This window comes from Cydia amplana, chromosome 7 (assembly GCF_948474715.1).
Source record: "Cydia amplana chromosome 7, ilCydAmpl1.1, whole genome shotgun sequence".
Taxonomy (NCBI): domain Eukaryota; kingdom Metazoa; phylum Arthropoda; class Insecta; order Lepidoptera; family Tortricidae; genus Cydia; species Cydia amplana.
In genome coordinates this window covers 2,880,798-2,903,556 of record NC_086075.1, presented here as the reverse complement: position 1 = coordinate 2,903,556, position 22,759 = coordinate 2,880,798, and the positions used below count along the sequence as shown (strand labels likewise).

The following is a 22,759-nucleotide window of genomic DNA, read 5'->3' as shown; positions in this document are numbered from 1 at the left end:
TATTGTGACCCTGACCACTTCTGTTTTGCCTGTTTTTTTTGCCATTTGGCTACGGAACCCTAAAAATCATTATTTATATAAACCGCTGCAGTGATGTTGACATCCCAATGTCACCTTAACAAATATTGTGACCCTGACCACTTCTATTTTGCCTGTTTTTTTATGCTTTACGTAGTGCTTACGTGCTAACTATAAAAAAAGAACAGTTTGCCAAAAAACAAACCGAACGCCACAGTTGTTGTCAAAAATATCAAGACAAGCTTTTCCTTAGGCGTACTTAAAAATAAATTACCATTAGCCCCATAGAGAATATAGCTCCCTAAAGAATTCGAACTGTATTCGGTTTCTTTGTTGAATATATAAGATCTCATAGAAAACATATTAACATAAAAGATGTCAGACCATTATCTTATTCGTGATGTGTTTTCCTCAAGACAACCTGTCAAGCTTGCGTCTTTAGGAACTACGAGTAGGCAGATTTCCCTTTCCAGGGCCCTTTAACATCAATATACATAGTTATTTTCACCAAACCAGCTCGGAAAGGCTTACCTTGCACTTCGAAAACTTATAGCAAAGTTGCATTTTATTCACATGTGAGGCAAAGTAATAAAATGCAAATTTTGAGTTGTTTTCTTATGTTTGCTGGTAGAATTGACTTTTAAATGATGAATTTGGATGATAAATATTTAATAACATTCATTTGGATTAGATTTTGTTAGTCCTTCATTTGGATAGTCCTTCTAAAGGAAAAAAAAACTTTACTCACCTACAAAAAATCCTGACACAAGACTAATCTTCGTATCTAAACTGTAATTGAGAAAAAGTTGCAATAAGGGTCAAACTATACTAACCAAAACAAAAAAACACAACGTTACGAGTGAACTATAAGTAGTAACTAAAACAACAGTGTTTGCGCAGAGCTAAATCAAGTATCTGACCAAAGAGAATTAAATCACTGTATCTGACGCTATTTGTCGTGCCCCTCCACTGCGCAACTTTACATATCTCCAGCCGGGCTACCCGTCCCTCTTTTATTAACATAGTTAGAAAAAGACGGGTAGTCTATCGCGCCGCGAGATACGGTCGCGCCAATCATGTGCTAGGGGCGCAGGGCTGGCGGTCAAACCCGATAAGTCGAATCTCTCTGCTTCTCACCTTTTCAAGATCTTTCTCGTGGTAAGTATGAATTAATTTGCAGAAACAAATATGTAATTTGTGTTTTAGTTACAATAAAATCATATAAGTACCTATTAAGTAGCAATGGTAACTGTATAAGTTTTAAAATTGGACTGGAGGGTAGAAAGGAAAACAACCAACTATCAAAATACACGTAAGTAGTCTGCTGTTCGGAAAGAGAAGAGACGTGGGATGTATTGGGCCCCATACATTCCACGACTCTTCTCTTTCCGCACAGACTCTAATGCTGCGGGCATAAATCTTTTTAAAATAAAAACAAAAACCATATATTATAACCACCTCGCAAAAATTTACTATTATTTACGAGTATAATTATGAAAAACCTGATAAGTATTTATATGTGCAGCAAGCAGAATTGTATACGTCTAAACTTCCAAATCCAGTTTTTTCAAAATGTGTTTTTGCTAGTTATGGGGTTTGACCCCTTCGCCCCCTAACTGAGCTTGGATACTTGTGAGTTGTCCTCTTGGGAAATGTGGTCGACGCATTGACGTATATTTCAGGACTGGCCTTAAGGGCAATAAGAATCGGGCCAGTACAGCGGTGCGACATCGCTACAATACGATTGGTTGATGAGTTCGCTACACGCGCGCGATTGGTCGCAACTACTCGTAGTTCCGTTAGACTGCACGATTGGCTCGAATTCGTGACACCGCTGAACTAGTACCACTTTTAGTGCCCGAAGGGCCGTCCTGAGATATACATCAATGGGTCGATATTGTTACTATATAACGCATGGTTTAGTCATTCTATCGATACTTTATTAGGGTTTGGTTCGCAATTCATAATTGAAAATACGTTTGGGATAAAACATATCCTTAGTTTTGCTGAGACTGTATAAGATATGATACGAATTACGATATAAAATGTTTAACAGAGACAATATCGATATATTACCTAATCTAGATTTTGTATTACTTTTATTTTACCTGTTTATTAAGAGAATAAACAGAGTAACATGTACACAAATCTGTATTAGAACTGTGATTAGAACTAACGGCCTCCTAGCCTAGTCGGTAGTGACCGTGCATAGGTACCCAGCAGAAGGCCCCCAGTTCGAATCCTGGTAAAGGCATTTATTTGTACGTTTATCATTGATATTTGTTCCTTACTTAGGTTTCCTATAAATAAATAAATAAAAAAGCCTTTTATTTCTCGCGAATATAAAATATACAGTCACATAACATAGTATTAATTATCACATAAAGACATGCTTCGTAGAAAGTCACAGTACATTTCTATAGGTCCCTATTCTATCATGCATTTTTTTATTTAAGTTTAATACATTTAACTAAATTGAATATTTTCATGTCATTTCATACTAGAATAATAAAAAATATAAAAAAATAAGATAATACAGTCATCAAAATGCAGATAGTAATTTAAATGTCAATAGTCAATGGTAATATAATATAATAATAAAGTGAAGCAATGTCAGGCGAGAACCCCTCTTACGAGGGGCGTTCAAAATATTCTCGGTATTGATATCTTACGACCTCTTCTAAAATTTCTTTCGTTACTGGCCGCTAAGGTTTATTCATTGACATTTAAAAAAAGTATAATTCGAACCGAGATAGTCTTTTGTTTTTCTGCAATTGCTGAACAAACATGAACATCATGTGCGAATTGACAATGTTAACTAAATTAGAACATCGATGCGTGATAAAATTCTTGACAAAACAGGGTAAAAATCAAAAACCATAAAAGAGGAAATGGATTGTGTTTACCGTGAGTCTGCTCCTTCTTTATCTACCATTCAAAAGTGGTCAAGCGAGTTTAAACGCGGAAGGGAGAGTATTGAAGATGACCCTAGACCTGGCCGGCCTGTAGTAGCTACTTCACAAGAAAATATTGATAAAGTGGAAAAACTTATATTGGAAGATGGTCGAGTGAAGGTAAAATCTATAGCACAAGTAACCAATCTCTCTATTGGTACCGTACATGATATTATACATGACCATCTTAATATGTCAAAAGTAAGTGCAAGATGGGTTCCGCGAATGCTGACTCGGCTTCAAAAAGACATGCGTGTAGCTTGTTGTTCCGATTTTATTGACCTGTGCGGTGAAAATCCTGATGAGGTGCTGCAAAGAATAGTTACTAGAGATGAAACCTGGGTTCATCATTATGACCCAGAGAGTAAACAAGAGTCCATGCAGTGGCACATTAAGGGTTCAGCTCATCCCAAGAAGTTCAAGGTCATCCCTTCAGCTGGCAAGGTCATGGCCACGATATTTTGGGATTGTGAAGGAGTATTACTAATCGATTATAAAGAAAAAGGTGTAAATATCACAGGACAGTACTACGCTAACATTCTACGTCAATTAAAGGATGTAATTAAAGAAAAGAGGCGAGGAAAGTTAACCAAAGGTATTCTGCTTCTGCATGACAACGCCCCCGTCCATACTGCTCATATTGCCAAGGCAGCTATTGTTGAATGTGGGTTTAAAACTGTTACTAACCCACCGTATAGTCCGGACTTAGCCCCCAGCGACTTCTTTTTGCTCCCCAATCTTAAAAAGGATCTGCGTGGAAATAAATTTTCTGACGATGAAGCATTGAAGGCGGCAGTGGAGGAGCATTTTTACACGAAAGATAAAAAATATTTTTACGAGGGATTAAAAAAAATAATTGATCGATCTTTTAAGTGTATGAACATAGGGGGGGAGTATATTGAAAAATAAAAATATCAAACTTTTCGTACTTGTTTGTTTTCATTCTCATACCGAGAATATTTTGAACACCCCTCGTAGCTGAGGGTAAAGGCCTCCTCCAGAGATGACCAATGGTCTCTATCGTTGGCTTGTGTCATCCATTGTTTGCTAGCCGCGTGTGTGATGTCGTCTTCCCATCTGGCTCTTGGTTTTCCTCGCTTTCTTTTGCCGAGCGGTCCTGGCCATTTAGTTAGGACCGTTGTCCAGCGACCGTCGCTCATACGGGCTACGTGGCCTGTCCACCGCCATTTCATTTTTTTTGAGTAGCTTAGGGCGTCTGTTACTCCAGATACTTGTCTTATGTTAGAGTGCCGTATTTTTTGAATCTTTCTGATTTTTAACATGCTTCTCTCCATACCTCGTTGGCAGGAGGTTATTTTATTTTTTATTTGATTCGTGAATTCCCACGTCTGGCAAGCATAAGTGAGCGATGGCAATAGGCAGGTATCCATGACTTTTCTCTTAATCTGTATAGGTATCTGGCTTTTGAAAATTTCCTTTAGGCTCCAATACTTTTTCCATGTTCCTTTTACTCTTCTGTCAATTTCCATCTCGTTGCTTTCTTTTTCGAAAGAGATTAGCTTGCCTAAGTATATATATGAATCGACATATTCAAGTGGTACGTCTTCGATGATCATTGGCTGCTTTGATGAATTTGTCATAATTTTTGTTTTACTGAAATTCATTTCTAGGCCTACTTGCCTGCTTGATTCATCAAGCAGGTTTCCTATATATATTATTCACATTCTAACGCTACCATCACAATACATTTTTAATATTGCCAAACACGTACACACATACAGACACACATTTAATACAAGCAAGCTCACCCGTACCCGTCTAGGAAGCAAAGAACGCCTACTCCCTGCCAGCCACCGACTGACTAAGTCCTCCAAGACCATGCAGGTACTGGGCCCAAAAGTATTTAACAAATTGCCCATAGACATTACTTTAATAGAATCGTCGAACTCATTTACGCGGGAATTGAAAAAATGGCTCTTCTCCCACGCTTTTTATAGCCTGAATGAATTTTACAATTTGAAATTATGACTCAATTTAGGTATATTCAACATAACATCATGGATCAAATTTAATTTTTATTTATATAACGCTTACTATTGTAAAATTAATTGACATATTTAACTATAACCGAAACTGTAATAATAATCTAATCTCTGTAACATTAAACAACCTAGTAATCTATCTCATGTAAATAAAATTGTGACGTGTAATATATAATAATATTATGAATAAATGAGTATGAGTATGAGTATGAGTATAATTATTTATAGAATTATAATATCGTCGTCTAGTACGGTGCAAGTGTTATTTTAAACGTCAAAGTTCTATGAGATTATGACGTTTACATAAAACACTTGCACCGTCTGAGCTATCAAAATCACTGGCCACTTAGCTTGGTCTAACTCTAAAGTGTCATTCAAAAGTCACTAGTAAATTGACATTCAGAGACAATTTTAAGATGGCGGTTTGTTTACATAGTTAGCAAGATCCATAGAATGACACTTTAACGCATTCACTGTCAGCAACCCGCCAGGCGGGTGCACTATTCGTAGTCGCTTTTCGCTACATACGGTTTTCCCATGTTATCTCGTCGCGCTATGCAAGCGCTGGCACTGAATGTGTTAAGTAAGTTTATTGGGGAAAAATCATCCATTTCAATAGCAATCTTATCTTAATACGCCACTAAACTTATCGTAGCTTATTCCAAAATGGAGGCCTCAAGCACCCTCAAAACGGAAGCTTTCGTTCGTTTTCCAGATGAATAGTTGATAAGGCTGTTCTTCCATTGAATAAGGACTTATCTTTATAGTAAAATACGGATATACGATCATTTAACACCCAGCTGTGTTTGGATTATATCTATTGTCTACCCTTGTTCGTATCCGGAATTTGTCGTTGTATTACCATTGCTTAAGTTGTCATCTTGAAAATAGAGATATATTTATTGGCCTGTTGACAAACAGCTTCTATTATGTACAATGTTGTTGTTATTTGTTGACACCTTTTTCCTGTTTTTAATTTTTATGGTATTTTTTTCACCTATCAATACCATGATTCTTCTGGAAGGTTTTGGTGTAGGTATAATTTGTTAAGGTTTTGTGTAACTCGTGCGAAGCCGGGACGGGTCTATAGTAGGTAAACATAAGTATTAAAAAATAATAATTTCGAATTTAAATAACAAAATCTCAATTTATTCAGCAAAGTTCGTTACTACAGTCCTTAAAAAGATAACTTAAAAATATCACAATTACTTATTACATTACAAATAAACTAATCAAAGAGACCTCCGCAAGTTGTACCGGGTGCAAAGGTGCCCATCACACTGGCTGCGTTGCCACGTTGGATAGCGATGGCCAACCTTTGCACCAGGTATGTACGAACCCGCGCGAGCATCAGAGGTCCTCTCCCTTATCCCATTTCGAATTTTGGAGCAAAGTAGGCACTTAATTGATACCTATTTTGCTGTCGAGTGTACTCCAGGTACGGTACTTTGTATAATTGTGTGGGTAACGTGTTTGCGGTTTTGTGTGAGATCAATAGTAATCTCACGCGACGGCTCGCAACAAGGCTTCCATTCGACACGCTGTCAGTTCATATGTTGGTTGATTTTTTTATCGCCCGGAAATTGATACGGTTTTAATTCGAAATCTTTTTAAATGCATAAAATCATAAAAATATTGGTTAGTTATTGAGTTTTTTGTTGCGTTAAACTCAAGATTGGCTCGAATTCGTGAGTGACACCGCTGTACTACAATTTTTATTGCCCGTAAGGCCCGTCCTGAGATATACCTACGTCAATGCTCGCCTGTTGACATCTCTGTTGCACTCGCATTATTATATTATACTAGTTTTATAGATGTTTCCAATGTTTTGCTTGTTTTTGTAGGTACTTTATCTATTCGAGGTTGCGTCTGTATACCACTCACGTCGTAAAGGAGTGGCTGAGGCGAAACTCGTTCTGCAATCCATTTGGCCGACTGCCAAAAGGAACTGGCGTAGAACCCATGATGTTACTCTGCAGAGTTTTTAATCTACACCCTTGCTGTGTTTTAATGGAAGTTTGCATATTATTGTAACTTGTAGTTGTTATTTGAAGAAATTGTCCAATTTTTTATTTAGTGCTAATCGCCACATTACAACGTAAGTAAAGGCCAAAAAATAGTTTAGGTAAATGAAAAGGTGTAACGATTATATTTCAAAAATGAATTCGTCGAAAATGATAATTATATAACTTGAGATATTGCTTTGAGCAGGAAGAAATATAACATTGATTGGACCTGGGGAAACCCCCCAGTTATGCACGATCTACAATGCGGTATCGCCCCAGACAAAAGTACATACTCACTGCACTTACGAGTCATATCATTATCGAGGGATATGCTTATCATTTGTACCTAAGCATGTTCTTAAAACGTAATTTGTAACTGATGCGTAGGTTATAAGAATAAAAACGCCAAACCCATTTTTAGAACAGAATAGAATAGAATAGAAATATTTTTATTCGTGAACACAAACACAAAAAAGAAAATTATACAAGCAGAGAAACATAAATGTTTTATTCCCTTTCTTACAAAACACGACTACGCACTTTCTAGATCGTAAGGTTCAATTTGTCAAGCGAAAATTGGAACGTCTAGCCTGATGTTTCTTTTATGATACTTAAGCAGTTTTGTATACCATTTTTTATTTTTGTTTTTCCCTATTTCACCTTTGAAATTCGTTTTCAAGATCATATTTCTAGGTATGTACTTAATAATGGGTAATGTAATAATAATTCACTTCTTATAATGTAGGTACGTCATCGATCACAGTATACGATAATACTTAGTACCAAATGCAGGAAATCCAACATCTATCTATGTATCTAAAAATATTTTTGACAAAATAAATGCCGTCAGGATAAGACGATATAATAAAAAAGCTACCCTTGCGGTAAGAGCGTGCAACTTCCAATCCGGAGGTCCCGGGTTCGAACCCCGGTTCGTACCAATGAGTTTTTCGGGACTTATGTACGAAATATCATTTGATATTTACCAGTCGCTTTTCGGTGAAGGAAAACGTCGTGAGGAAACCGGACTAATCCCAATACGGACCTAGTTTACCCTCTGGGTTGGAAGGTCAGATGGCAGTCACTTTCGTAAAAACTAGTGCCCACGCATTGGCAGTAATTGTACTGGGATTAGTTTCCAAGCGGACCCCAGGCTCCCATGAGCCGTGGCAAAATGCCGGGACAACGCGAGGAAGATGATGATGAGGATAAGACGATAGAATATTTTATTAAGAATATTTTTGTACACGGACAGAGACTATCTGGAAAATGTATTTTGGATCGTGACGGACGATTTAAAAAAAAATAATTCCGCAGACCTAGCTTTAGTTTGCTGTATTGCTGGGTAAATAATTATGTAGGTGTCCGTAGATACATACTACATAGGTACCTACTTTAAACATCTGCCAAAATTGAGACAATATCCATCACATACTTACTCTCGCATACACTCGTAACAGTCGTAACATATGCTCGTCATTCACTTGAAAGACGGATTTAGCATATCAAAGGCTGTTCGAATCCGACGGTTCATAAATCCGACACTTCATTTCTTTTGTAAGTGCGGAGGCTAAGAGTGAGTCGACGGTTTTTGAAAAGCCTTCGAATGAATGATACCTAAGTTGAATTACTTTCGGTTAAATATAATTAGAAGAGAAGAGATTGAGGTCAATGCTGAAGAAAAAATAGTTATTTGTACAACCAGAGATCAAAGTTTGATATTTCTTCGAGTGCTTATTTTGAGTCCCGTGCAAGCGAAAGATTCTATAGTAGATTCACGAGCGTAGCGAGTGAATCTAATTTAGAATCTTGAGCGTAGTAAGGGACTCAAAAGCGCACGAGATGTAAATAACTTTGATCTCGTGTAGTTCATAAAACTTTTCACCTCAGCAGTAAGAACATTTAGACAACCCGAAAAATGTAATCCTTCTTCATCACTTACCTACTTAGTCATGTTTCTTAAGATATACTAACAATTAAGTATAATTACCGCAATCAAACACAAAAACAAACAAACAAACGTAGTAAATTTCAGTAAAATAGGTAATATATGAAAACAACGACCATCAATTGATTGACATTTGAATCGGCAACTTTTTTTTTGTAAAAAAAAAACATTGTAAGATACGGTCCGAATTACGGATACTTACTATTTGTAAATTATTGTAGAGATTCTTAAAAGTATAATTATTTATTTTACGCGATATACTGTGTATTTTTTGAGTTCATTATTTTAATCGTACAATAAATTACGTAAAATATAGTGTTTTTATCAGTTTTTATCAAATCTGAAACTTTATTTTCATTAATTACATATTAAGAATTCATACTTGTATGTGTTTTGGAACGATGCGTTCTGACGGTATTCGGGGGTCTATTATAAACCGTCAATATACCGTTGAATGTCGTTTGAATTTTTTTTTGTCTCTTTCTTTTTGCTAACGACGTGAAAGGGACAGAGATAATAAAATCCAAGTATTTCGAACTTGTATTAGACCCCGCATGTTGAAATGACATTTGAATATTAAGGTCACTTGAATGTCATTTTGTCTCATTCAGTGAGCAAAATGCGATTTTGCTCACTGTTTTTAAGTAGCAAAGTACCCTTGTTCGAGCTGCTGAGGTGAAAAATATATAACTAACTCAAATCCAGTAAAATAGATTGTAAATATTCAAGGCAACAAATGTACCTCATAGATAGATTACTATGTAGATTACATGTCAAATAAAAACTGTTCTTGTATTACCTAATGCAGAACCTCTATGACGAGCGTTCGCGTTTGCGTTATTCTATGTATGAGATTTTGAACAGCGCGCTAAGCAGGACGTTTTGGAAAGTCAAAACCCATATAAAATGACGTTACGTCACGCCATTGAATGAAATTTACACTAAAAGGGGTACAGATTTTTCCAATCACACGATTGGCATAGAGTTCTAGAATCACAAACCTACTTGCATCATATATTTTTGCTGCTTTACTTATGCCCTTATAAAGGATGATTTTTCAATCTTGTTTTCGGAAGTATAATTATGTATTTATAATAAAGCTACTACTAAAAATATCCCAGTCTGTAAAGTCACATGTAAACATCTCAAAACGACTTTATTGACATCAAAATACATACTTACTTACTACTTTTTCAGCTATATTTACCTGCATTAACTTTGTTCCAATAGCGACATAAGCGAGACAACACAAACTATCATCGTAGCTTCCCCGTATAACTTTTGAAAACCCCGTCTATTCAGCCGCCACAAAAGCTTCGCTTGTAAACTGCAAACATTACTCTGAGTATTACCATTTCGCACTGCATTCTGTATTCATCTGTATGCAGCTGCTTGCTAATGTATGGGGTTCCAAATGGATTTTTACTTGTATTGTAAGGCATCTTAAACATTAAGGCTCCTTTTTATGCAACGTATATTGTCTGTCGTCTGTCTTATCTACTATACTAGACACGTGAAAGCGTCTTAAGCCAATTTGTAATATACACCTATATACTTACATGAACTTTTACACAAGTTTTTATAAGTTTAATTGTTATCAAAAGGTACATTAGGTATGGGGTGGACTTTAAAGAACAGCTCTCAGATCCTGTGCTGTTGCGTAAATATGGTCTTAAGACACCTTCACAAAAATTTTAAAGAAAAAAATTGTCATTAACATAGTTCTTTTGGAAAAAATATTTACAGTCCGCGACAAAATTGTGATTGGATCAAAGGCTTCTTAAAGATCATCCTAGGTTAGATCACTAGAAAAGCCAGAAATGAAAGAATCTTCAAACATTTAGTATAATATGCTTAGCGCCACTTGCACCATCCCACTTACCCGGGGTTACGCGGTTAAACCGTTAACACAGTGTCATAATGTACTGGTAACTATGGTAACTCCAGGATTAACCGGTTAACCCCGGGTTAGTGGGATGGTGCAAGTGGCGCTTAGTTGAACAGCTTTTATCGAACTCAGTAATAGTCGCAAAAGCCAAGTATATTAATGGCATCCAATAGAATCAGTACTGGAACAAAGGCGCCTTAATATCCGAGCACACTTAATACATATATCTGTTTTGTAATTGGCTGCAATGTTACTGCAAGATACTAACAGGGGCTTTGTGTAATTTACGTTTACAACCGTATTATTCCGAAGATTTCGAGACCTAAAATGTTGCGCTTGCTTTCATCATCATCATCAACTTATTATCCTGATCATGTTTTTTATTGACCAAAGCAAAACGAAGGTCTCCGTTCCAGTTTAGGCAAAAAAAAACTTTGGGGTGTCCGGATAATATCGTCTTCAGGAGCCCGTTTCTCAAAAGCTTGTAACTTGTAATACAAGTGGAAGTCCCTTTCTAACAAAAGCTGTCAAAAAGTGACATCCGCTTGTATTACAAGTAACAAGCTTTTGAGAAACGGGCCCCAGGTCGCATTTTTCAATAAATTCTCGTGAAATTTGGTATGCAGGTTCGATAATTATGTAGAATTTTATTGTGGATTCAGTTATTGCAAATGTTTCAAAATGGCGGACCCATGGGGGTCTGCAGCTCACAGAGCTTCTAGTGATATAGAAGACTAACGAGCAGGCAAATCGCCTGATAGTAAGCATTACCGTTGCCTATGGACACCTGCAACACCAGAGGGGTTTCAAGTTCGTTACCGGTCTTTAAGATGTGAGTACCCTCTTTTTTTGAAGTTTTGAACGGTTTGGATATACCAAGGGCGAAAGTTCGTATTCATTTTATATTATAGTCTAGCTTCAACTTCATAAATAGTCCATTATTAAACGACTAAAGTGCAAAACACTCGCTCATGTAAACAAATACCTACTGTACAAGCTTAATGCTATGATGGTCGCCCTTTTGTTCTCTGTCATCGTCGCTGTCACGCTCTATCAAGTACGTAAGTGCGAGACACGTGACACTACAGGCGAAAAGAGCGCGACCATTTTAGCGTAGATCGCGTTTCGACAGAGCAAATAGCATCGCAGCGAACCGTTTAACTATCCTCCTAAGGCCCAGCCAAACAAACGGAACATCCAAAATTTTCCACTGAAATTTGAACCTAAACTGTAGGAAATAGAGTTGATTTTCCATTGTTTGAAAATTGAATGAAATAAAGCAAAAGCAACTCTGTTCCTATTGAACATGGTCTAAATTACATCGAACTGAAGAAGTACTATAGGTAGGACCTTGGGCCTTAGGAGGATATGGGTGTGTTTGAGCTATTTCTTCAACGGCACGGAAATAAAATATTTTCATGCCAATGTGGCAGTTTCATTTGTTGTGTTTTGCGCAGTGCTGTTAGCTATTATTGGTGGAGTTTGGTCATGCAGTTCTTGCAAACAAAATCCGTCTAAGCTAAGTGTACACCAATTCGAATAGAACAAAGTGAGGGAGTGTCATTATAAACATCATATTTTCATAGAAATTTGTTATTTTTTATACACTTTTGCTTGCGATTTTCGATTTGAAAAGGACTTCAGTAGTAGGTAATTTATACTGATAAAGTTTTGTTATGAATTAATTTGAATAATTATGATGTGGGCATAGACAATATGCCATTAAATTTAAAATAGAATTAGAACTATTTATTCGTGATAGTCAGAAACATGTATTTACCTACAGAAAATAATTTTGAACCTAGACGTACTTCATATACCTTATAGGCATATTTATATGATGCGTAAGGTCTCATACCTTAGCAAATACAGTAATGAAGTTGTCCCAGACGGGCCCAGCGGTCGCCGATCGACTACGCGCTAAAATTAGGTCAGACGTCGCCAGACTGTCTGGAAAAACCCACTTATAGCACGTTTGTCTAGGATTTATAACAATAGGCAAAGCATTAAAATTATTTGCCGTTTAAATAAATGTTTAGTACATGATGTTATAATGGGATTTATGGGACAGTCTTAGACTAATTAATTGATCTAGTCCCACAGTAATCAAATATCTCGTATTTGTGTTAATCCTATGTTGTGGGTACCTACTAGATGATGATATACAAAAATAAAAACCGGCCAAGTGCGAGTCGGACTCGCGCACGGAGCGTTCCGCACCATCAACAGAAAATAGAGCAAAACAAGCAAAAAAGATTAAAAAAAAAAACGGTCACCCATCCAAGTACTGACCCCGCCCGACGTTGCTTAACTTCGGTCAAAAATCAGGTTTGTTGTATGGGAGCCCCACTTAAATCTTTATTTTATTCTGTTTTTAGTATTTGTTATTATAGCGGCAACAGAAATACATCATCTGTGAAAATTTCAACTGTCTAGCTATCACGGTTCGTGAGATACAGCCTGGTGACAGACGGACGGACGGACGGACGGACAGCGAAGACTTAGTAATAGGGTCCCGTTTTTTACCCTTTGGGTACGGAACCCTAAAAACCGGCCAAGTGCGAGTCGGACTCGCGCACGGAGGGTTCCGCACCATCAACAAAAAATATAGTAAAAAAATCATGTTTGTTGTATGGGAGCCCCCTTTAAATATTTATTTTATTTTATTTTTAGTATTTGTTGTTATAGCGGCAACAGAGATACATCATTTGTGAAAATTTCAACTGTCTAGCTATCGCGGTTCATGAGATACGGCCTGGTGACAGACGGACGGACGGACAGCGAAGTCTTAGTAAATAGGGTCCCGTTTTTTACCCTTTGGGTACGGGACCCTAAAAAATGAATAATACTTAATTAAACACACAAAACACACACATTTATAACTCGTTAAAACTTGTTATTGTTTACCGTATTTATCTTAGTTGGTTTTGCCTTCTCGGTATTGACATTGACCTAACAGCTGATAATAAGCTGTAGACTACGGCCATATTCGAACTTTAAGATACGTCAAATACTAGAGATTGAAACGATATGGAATGGATATGTCAGTGTCAAACAAGTGTCAAAAGTGACGCGTTTGTTTGAAGAAACGTCACTTTTGACACTTGTTTACACTGACATATCCATTCCATATCGTTTCAATCTCTAGTATTTGACGAATCTTAAAGTTCGAATATGGCCGTTAGGTATAACCATAGAGAAAGAAATATAAGTAACGAAAGTGTGGTAACTCCATACATCAGTTTTCTTACCAAAACGCGAGTTATTTCGTAGTCGACATCTCGAGAATGAAATGTGCACTATTTCTGCGTAGGTACTGTCAGCCAAGAAAGTGGTCTACCACTTTTCGACTCTATCATCTGATTGATAGAGTCGCAAAGTGGTAGACCACTTTCTTGGCTGACAGTACATTATCCAGTTTTAGAAAACTGTAAACATATTATCAATTAGGTACATTAGGAATATGAGAAACTTCAAAAGCAAACAAAATAATCAAGTTAGATTGGTTCCCTAGTAAATTAGTTTTATTACTGAGTAGGTTTACCTAAGCACTTTCACGAGTTTCACAGAGAGCGGAACGCCTGTCATTATTTTACGAGCATAACTTTACGACCGTTGTCAACGTCTCGGTATCTTATCTATGGTCAACCAAATCTTGTCAGTAAAAAAAGGCGCGAAATTCAAATTTTCTATGGGACGACTTCGCGCCTACATTTTTCAAATTTGCCGCCTTTTCTACTGTCAAGATCTGGTTGACCAAGTATACTTAGAAATTCTAATTTAAATATTTAAAATGTTTTTAACTATATTGTACTCAGCATGGTATGTTACGAAATTTGTTATTACATAAGGTAAACGTACTGGTGCTCGACGCGGTCCCAGTACATGTCATCTTGAAACTTAAGTCATTGTCAATAGAGGTGACAGCAGGGTGCCATCTATTGGGCATTAGCATGTCGAGCACTAGTACGTTTACGTTGGTTTAAACTTTAAATGCCAATAAAATGGGCGGTACGAGCCAATCTTAAGGCCCCGTGGTTTCAGGTTTTTTTCTCAGCGCGTAAGCGTGAGCGAGATGGCTGTGCATGCCCGGATTCGCGGATATCGTGTTTTTGGATTGTTATTTTTAGTAAGTTAAAAAGGCCTTATGATTGCTATCCATATTTTTGGCAACCCTATTATGATGTAAAATAAGCGCTACGATTTTTCAAAAACTGCTGGTAAACCTACTGCACCTTAAGCATAACTCAAACTTGCCTTTGTGGCCACCACTAGTTTGGCACTTACATAAACTATCGAGAACGTAACTTACTTTCTATGCATCTCACAGATCTCGCTCGCACTCATATTAATGCGAGCGCGATGTATTGAAAGTAAATTACGTTTTTGCGTATTTATATGTCATGTTTTGACACTGTCAGTGACTCATGGTACGGGTACTGTTATTCAGTATCCAAGGTGATAGGCAAGGCTTTGTCCTAACTAAAACAAAGAAAGCGGTGATGCTAGAGTGACAAATCACATTTCATAAATCATAAAGGTTTATTCTGTAAATATTATATGCTTATGCTAGCTCGTTTACATGTTAACTTACAGTTAGGTATATTTTTGAAGTGATAACTTCTTTAGAGGCGCTGCATGTGCACTTTTTGTGATGGGGAAAAAATGTTAAACTCGTAACAGGTGTCACGTGACCGTAAGACGTAAGACGGACACGGTCGTGACCTGATCGAAAAACTGTTACTTCAATGTCATTGAGTTTTTCTTTATTGATTTAAATGCCACTTCCCTCTAACTGGTATTAATATAACTCGAGTACTAACAGTGATGTGCTTAGGAGTTTCAAGTAATGCGACGAAATAATGCACTATGTATAATTGAGTGGGACCCGTTGTTTTAACATTAAGTATGTATAATATAAACAATCATATTCAATTTAATTAAATGCATCCGTATCGTCCACAGTATCGTCTATGAATTCACTAACAGTTGTATAATAAGCTTTTTGTAAAAGCTGTCGTTTCATAATAGTCTTGAATTTATTTATTGACAATTTCAACATATTAGTTGGTAACATATTTTAAAAGACAGACAAATGTGTCGTATTATAAATCCTATCATTGAGTGACACGTCGCATTGTCACAGATACTACCCTAATGGTTCGAAAACTCGAAAATGTTCCGGAAAAAAGGCATGTTTTGTCTTTTCAACTTTTAAAAGGAACAATGTTTGAATTTGTCTAGGTTTCACAATTAACAAGGTTTTAAAATCCAATTTTATTTTACGATTTCAATAGGAAATACGCGTAGCCTTAAGTTATACAAAAAATATTGGCACGAGGTGTAGGTAAGAATAGAAGTCGTAGCTTTGTCGAGCTATTTAAGTAGTTTATTTCTCTGTACTTATATGGAAACTTAGTTTAAAAGTTCTACACACGTACAAGTCGTAGGTGTAAAGCGTTAATATATGTGTAGAATATTTCCCAGAACGCATTAAGGTAGACAACCCCTGGCTCACAATAAGCTAATTTTAAACTTACCGTATCATTCCGAAGCACAAAGACGTCCTAAACACGTTCGAAACTACCCCGGCTTATGCCACGCCGTATCGAACCTTATGCCCCTTTGCCACATGTGTTATAATCCCCCACAGCCACACTAACACTTAGCACTTGTTTATGGGTCGCATTTTTTTTTAGTTTTGTTTATGCGGTTGTGGCACACGGGTGCGGTCGGGTAGCTTTGGCCGCGGACTAGGGGTACTGAAAGTTAGGGATGGGGTAGGGAACAAGGAGCGGCGGAAATTATCGATAGCTGTGGAAGCTCTTTGACTTCTTATAGGTAAGTAAAAAGCTAAAATTTTGACACTTGTTTTGTAACAAAATAATTAGTTTTATAAACTAAAATTCTGAAGATACCTAAATATTGACAAAACACATAATATTATTGATGTGTTCAAGATAAGTCGTACTTTTTACAGAGATTTCGCAGATGCATTATTTAAAAAAACTCGAACATCGGTCGCTACAAAATGTAGAATGATCAATAAATCTATTCGGTAAAAAGTAAGAGCCATCACATTAGTAATATTATATTCTATTACACGTGGATGTATTACAATGATACAGGGACACTAGGCTAGAAGAAAAATCTGATTAATCGAATTTAAACTGTCGTGAGTCATACAGATATCGTGACCGCTACTCAATCACTGTTAGCATAGAGAAATATAGTAAGACAAGAGTGCTCACTCCATACATCAGTTCAGACTATTAATTTCAGTGTCTACATCTAGCATCGAGTAGCGGAACTATCAGTACTGCTGCTTGACAATAGATGTAGCACCGACCGGAAAGTCTTATCTCAACAGCATAAGACTTTCCGGTCGGTACTACAACTATTGTCAAGTAGCAGTACTGATAGGTCCGCTACTCGATGCTGATAGTTCCGCTACTCGATGCTAGATGCTAATAGTCTTTTTGGTACTAAAACTGATGTATGGAGTGAGCACTCTATGTATTTTTTTCTCTATGCTGTTAGTGCTAGTGACTAAAAATACGTGGGATAAATCGTAAATTAGCTTTAAAACAGGTTCGTATATTTTTTTTATCGATAACGCTGTCGATGTCGACAGCGGCACGTCACTATAACTGTACCGCACTTGCGCAGTGCCGGCAGCCGTAGCACACCGCTTTCCCCACGTTTTCTTGTAAATATTACATTTACAATAAACTGCTGGGTACTAGGTACTGAACTCTATTTTTTTTAGGTATTTACGTTTGAAAATTGAAAAGTTTTCACTATAGTTTTGGGAGCTTTGCGAATCGAATTATATAATTCATAATGTAAGTAAATAATGTCGGTTATTTGATACTTATCGTAAAGGAATCTTATCTTTTGGACGCGATTTTACGACACAGGAATGTAAAATAAGACAGATTACGACATTGTACATATTTATAACATCATAACACAAAGTTTACCCGTATCACATAGTCTTTTAAACTTTGGGAAGTTACGATAAACGTTTACCATGTCCTAACGTATTACTTGAAGCAATAATAAAACGTCTGTTAATACAGATCGAAAGAGGAAAAATACTGATTTCAATTGTATATATTAGTATTATTAAAATGTCCCTTATGACATTTGAAATTTCCACTGTCAACTTATGTATACCTAAACTATCTAAAAGCGGCTATGGAGTAGACGTGTGCGCCGATTAAAAAATGATCGGCGGCGGCGTTTGCCAAAAAATCGGCGGCGGCGGCGTGTTTTCGGCGTGAAATCGGCGTGACCTTGACTTTCAGGTTTCTTAAGAAAAATCATTAATTTGTTGTTTTTCTTGAAAATTTTATCAATCCAGGTTGCTGGTCAATGAACTACGTATTGTATTGAATAGACTGTGACTAAAGTAGGGTTTGTAAATGAATATAGCATAGCTATAATAACTTAAATTTCTCTAGTAACTTGCTTGCATTAAGGGGTTTCCTGGTCCCAATGACCTTCGATCCGATCAGTAACTCTCAATATTCTCATGATTTCATTGCCTTATCGTATTAAAAATGACGTAGGTACTTTAACAAAACAGAACTCCAAATATCCTTGAAGTTTGCTGGACATAGTGGACTACTATGGCTTTTATTTATTGGTTTTCTTGTCGTACAAGCTTACAAGCAGGAAGCACCAGGTTCACTGACGATCTTTTTTCTCGTTTTCACATTGCTGAGGATTACGACCACATTTGCTTTGTCTCCATTTCGCGAGGTCAGACTGCCCTAAGCCGACCTCTTCATAGCGTTCTCTACCATCTCACAATGCTCCAACTCGAGTATGTTTGCCATTCATTCCTAAATTATCCTTCACACTTTTTGAGGCTCAACGTTTCGGCACCATACTGGAATATTGAAAAGACGAGAGCTTGTATCAAGCGCACTTTAGTTGCAGGTCGAATACCTCTGTTCTTCCAGATCTTGTCGAGGTTAGCCTTAGCCACAGCACTCTTAGCCATGCCAGCTTTGGGGTGTATCTCGGCGGTGCAACCACCAGCACTGGTTATCAACCCAAGATATTAGCTCGCTTTTTCGTAATCGCCTTACTTTGGTTTTGGAATTGTTGATCTTAAGACCTCTCTAGAACTTTCATCTTCAAATTTCTTCAGAAGAATCGCCATTTCGATGTATTTCTTCTTGTTAATCCCGTCAGGAAGGCGACAATAGTAGGTAGCACAGTTTGTTACAAGAAATAGCATCGAGTGACATGATAATGTTGCTTTACCCATTTACTGCTTGCACATTTCCGCTGTTCGCCAGATTGACAGTAAATCTACAGTGTTGTGACTCTGTCTCTCTCTTCTAGACATTTTTGGCACACGACTTTTTTTAGTCAGGGTCTCGTGAAAATTCGCACACCAGATCTCAGATTTTTGCTTGACTCCGCTACATGAGCCCTGTTTTCGTTGCCTAGTTAATTGTAAGTCTTTTTATGATGGAGCATTCTGTCTTCGTATGTGAGGTAATGTGAATTCCCAATTAACAGGAACCAATCCTCTTTCATAATTATCGCCCCCTCATCGTTCTCGAATACTTAGGATTACTCAGTTACTTTAATAGTTTATGCAACTTGGCTATTCTGTTTCATTTAATTAATAATTGATGTATATTTGACAACTGTAACATATATTATACAAAAAATCCATATTGTAATCCGAATACCAACTCGGAATAGCTAATTAACAACATTCAAGGTCACGCCGATTTCACGCCGATCATTTATCGGCGGCGGCGGCGTAGCAAAAAAGGCCGGCGGCGGCGGCGCGCTGGCGCGGCGCACACGTCTACTATGGAGCCCTACATTGATGATACTTTTCTTCCGTATTTTTTAAGAATCAAGAAAAATACTTACTTATATATTTACTTTTGTGACATCTCGTGAGAAGAACTTTTTAATCGCAAAAAGTGTTTCTTTCAAGAAAACACTACGCATTCTAAGTATAAAGAATCCTGTACATAACACGTGTATTGTGTAAGCCCGTGTCCCATTGTCGGTTCTCCCTAGGGCACAGTAACCGGGAAAAGACGACAAAAAACTCATTCCTGGCGTTCGAAGAGGTTTCGTCCGAATACAAAACGTTTATGGAATTTTTAGATGGAGCCGAGTTTGATTATGCTATTTTAAGACATGTTTGTTCACGATTCTTTTATATTATTTTTTAATTTGCATGTTATTGGATTCATACACCGGGTGTTTCCTGTAACACGGGCAAATAAATAAAACATACTGTACCTACTCCTCAAACGATATAACACTTAATTAACAATTTGTGAAAATTATGAAATCTTTAGATTTTCTCTTTTTCATACAAATTAAATATTATTTTCAATGTACACGTAATCAGTCAATCATAATAAAAATCAAAACACAAGTTATTTTTAATATTCGCTGAACAAATGTTGGTCAGTTTGAGGAGTACAGCCTACAGTTTATTTTATTGCTCCTGTTATAGGCAACATCCTGTATATTGTAGGCACACTCATGGACAAATTTAGAGGAACGCAAGAAAAAAAGTTGTTACTAAGTAATTTTAAAATTACTTTAGGTGCTGTAATCCAGTATAACTAAACCTTTTTTTTTTGCGTTCTTCTTTGTCCATGAATATATACCTAGTTTTCATTACAATCGCCATCCTCCTGTTCACTGATCAATTATAAACCTTATTGCTAAGGTAGAAGGTTCACCAATGTCCGGTTAAAATTATGTAGGTACGTGCCTCAGTTTTTCCGAGATTTTGCGTGAATCTGACGCACAGTTTATCGACTCCGGCAAGCGGCCAACTGAGGGCCTACCGCGAAAACCGAAATACGCAAATTGCGGGGATCTTTCTCTTTTACTCCAATGAAGGCGTAATAAGAGTGACAGAGAAAGACAGATGCCCGTAATTTGCGAAGTTCGATTTTTGTGGTTATACTCGTAGCCCTCGAATCTTGCGTTTAACGACTGCTTACGGCTCGGCCGCGACATTGAGCGACTTGCAACGACGGCAGTGATTACCATAGGTTGGAGCGAGACGCGAGACACAGCGATCGGACCTTTCGTTCCCTCCTATGGTTGCCACTGCCGTCGCCAGTCGCGTAATGTCGTGGGCTCGTGGCCAAGCCGTAGTGCTTACTTACTCTAGCCGCGAAGTTTTGGCTTTTAATGTTATGTTCGTTATTGTATAGGCAAATTATTAAAAAAAATGTAATTCACAAAATTGCCATTATACATTTTTTTTAAACGAATATCACGCTTAGCTTGACTCATTTAAATCTGCATAAATTAAAATATTACAGAAAAATATTTTTTTATCGCGAGTCATTAATCATTCTTCTGTCTGGGTCTTACAGACCCTGAGTGTTCAACGTTATTTGAGGAAACCTCTTAAGTAAGATACTAATTAATTAATACTGTGCTCTTAGCTGAAACTTGAACGCCCCGCCAAAAATACAATACAATACAAATCCTCTTTATTGCACAACCTCACAATAAAACATTTACAGAGAGCGTCAGAGAGACACACATAATACATGAAGACAAAAGAGCCCGTACCATGAGTCACTGACAGTGTCAAAACTGACATTTGCGCTATCAAGAACGTAATTTACTTGCTATACATCTCGTTTGCACTAATATGCGAGTACGAGCGAGATGTATAGAAAGTAAATTACGTTCTCGACGGCGTTTATGTCAGTGCCAAACTGATGGTAGCCGTACAGGCGGTCTTACCGCTAAAGAGCCTAAATAAAATACCTAATACATAATTTTAAATGAAATTATTACCACAAATTCAACCAAAAAGCTCTTACCACTGATAATTACCCTAGTTAACACAATGTGGACGAGTACGGCCTGTTTTATTATTGGCGCCAGCGAGCTTGCCAGAAAGCAACAGTATTCACATTGACAAGCTTTCATTTGGCACCTGACCAGTTACAAAGGCCTAGAAATGATCACTTAAATAATTATTTGAGACCATTAAGTACACGTAATATTGTTCCTTGGAAGAAAATTAAGATAGGTATATGAATCATAAACTTAACTAAGGATATAAATATTAAATGCTTTTTGGCACCAACGTCGTGTAAAAATAGTATTTTATACAATCGTGATAGAATCAAGCTTTTCAATCTCGTACCTTACTTAGGCAACTCAGCAAGCTTCGCAACACCTTCTCGTAACTCATGAGGCCCTGGTACTTGCTCCGCGCTTTCATTGGTCAATTTCATTATAGTTGACTAAACTGTATCGAAATGAATATTATAGTTGAGTTGGGGTCCCATAGTGAAAAAAGTATGCGATTTCACTTTGGTATACGAAGTCTTAATTCAAGCATTGCAGTCGACGAGTAGAAAAAGATAATTTGACTTAATGAAATCGCTTGCAACTTGTTAAGGAAAAAAATCGAATAATTATAATTAAGATGTAAAAGAATTAGCCATAATATCATGGGTGTTTTTTGTCTCACTCTCTCTTCTGCTTTCTCTCTTTTGGCTCTCAGCAGTGCCAAACCAACCTCTAGTAGCGAATAGAAAATAGGTATATACTTACAGTATACTTTTTATACGAATTTTTGTCTTCATTTCCTCTTTAATCGCAACTTTTTGCAAAACATTGCTAATTAATTACCTTTTCGTTATTCTAGTTATAATTACCGCCTAATTATTACTTTACATTATAATTGCCTGATCTATGTACTGATTAATATAGTTTGTCAAAAGACTGTCTCATTTCAAACATAGACAGAGTGAATCAAACTATCTTCGTCTTACACTAGTACCAGCACCCAAAAGAAAAGGATGAGTATAGTTTTTTTTGTTCTTATTTACTGACAATTTGGTTTGACCAACTATAAAGTGCAAGTGCATTCGACAGCATGACGCCACTAAATTGTCCACATTTCCATA

General features: G+C 37.0%; 2 protein-coding genes across 6 annotated transcripts in view; both read right to left on the bottom strand.

The window, feature by feature from the left end:
• Window positions 1–16,580, bottom strand: part of LOC134649392 (uncharacterized) — a 102,159-nt gene extending 85,579 nt beyond the window's left edge. For 3 of the 5 annotated variants that reach the window (XM_063504134.1, XM_063504139.1, XM_063504136.1), the window contains exon 1: window positions 16,358–16,579. The gene's annotated coding sequence lies outside the window, so the exon portion shown is untranslated. Of the gene's footprint in view, window positions 1–16,357 lie in introns of all 5 variants that reach the window. The other 2 variants (XM_063504140.1, XM_063504137.1) reach the window with 2 other exon arrangements.
• The window catches only part of LOC134649732 (uncharacterized), a gene marked incomplete at its 3' end in the record, with an annotated part of 31,734 nt that extends 12,744 nt beyond the window's left edge, over window positions 1–18,990 (bottom strand). The window contains exons 1-2 of the mRNA XM_063504563.1: window positions 18,917–18,990; window positions 18,774–18,868 (exon numbers count right to left, since the gene is read on the bottom strand). Coding sequence (XP_063360633.1) covers window positions 18,774–18,868; window positions 18,917–18,990 — 169 coding nt within the window. The remainder of the gene's footprint in view (window positions 1–18,773; window positions 18,869–18,916) is intronic.
• Between the last annotated feature and the right edge of the window lie 3,769 nt (window positions 18,991–22,759).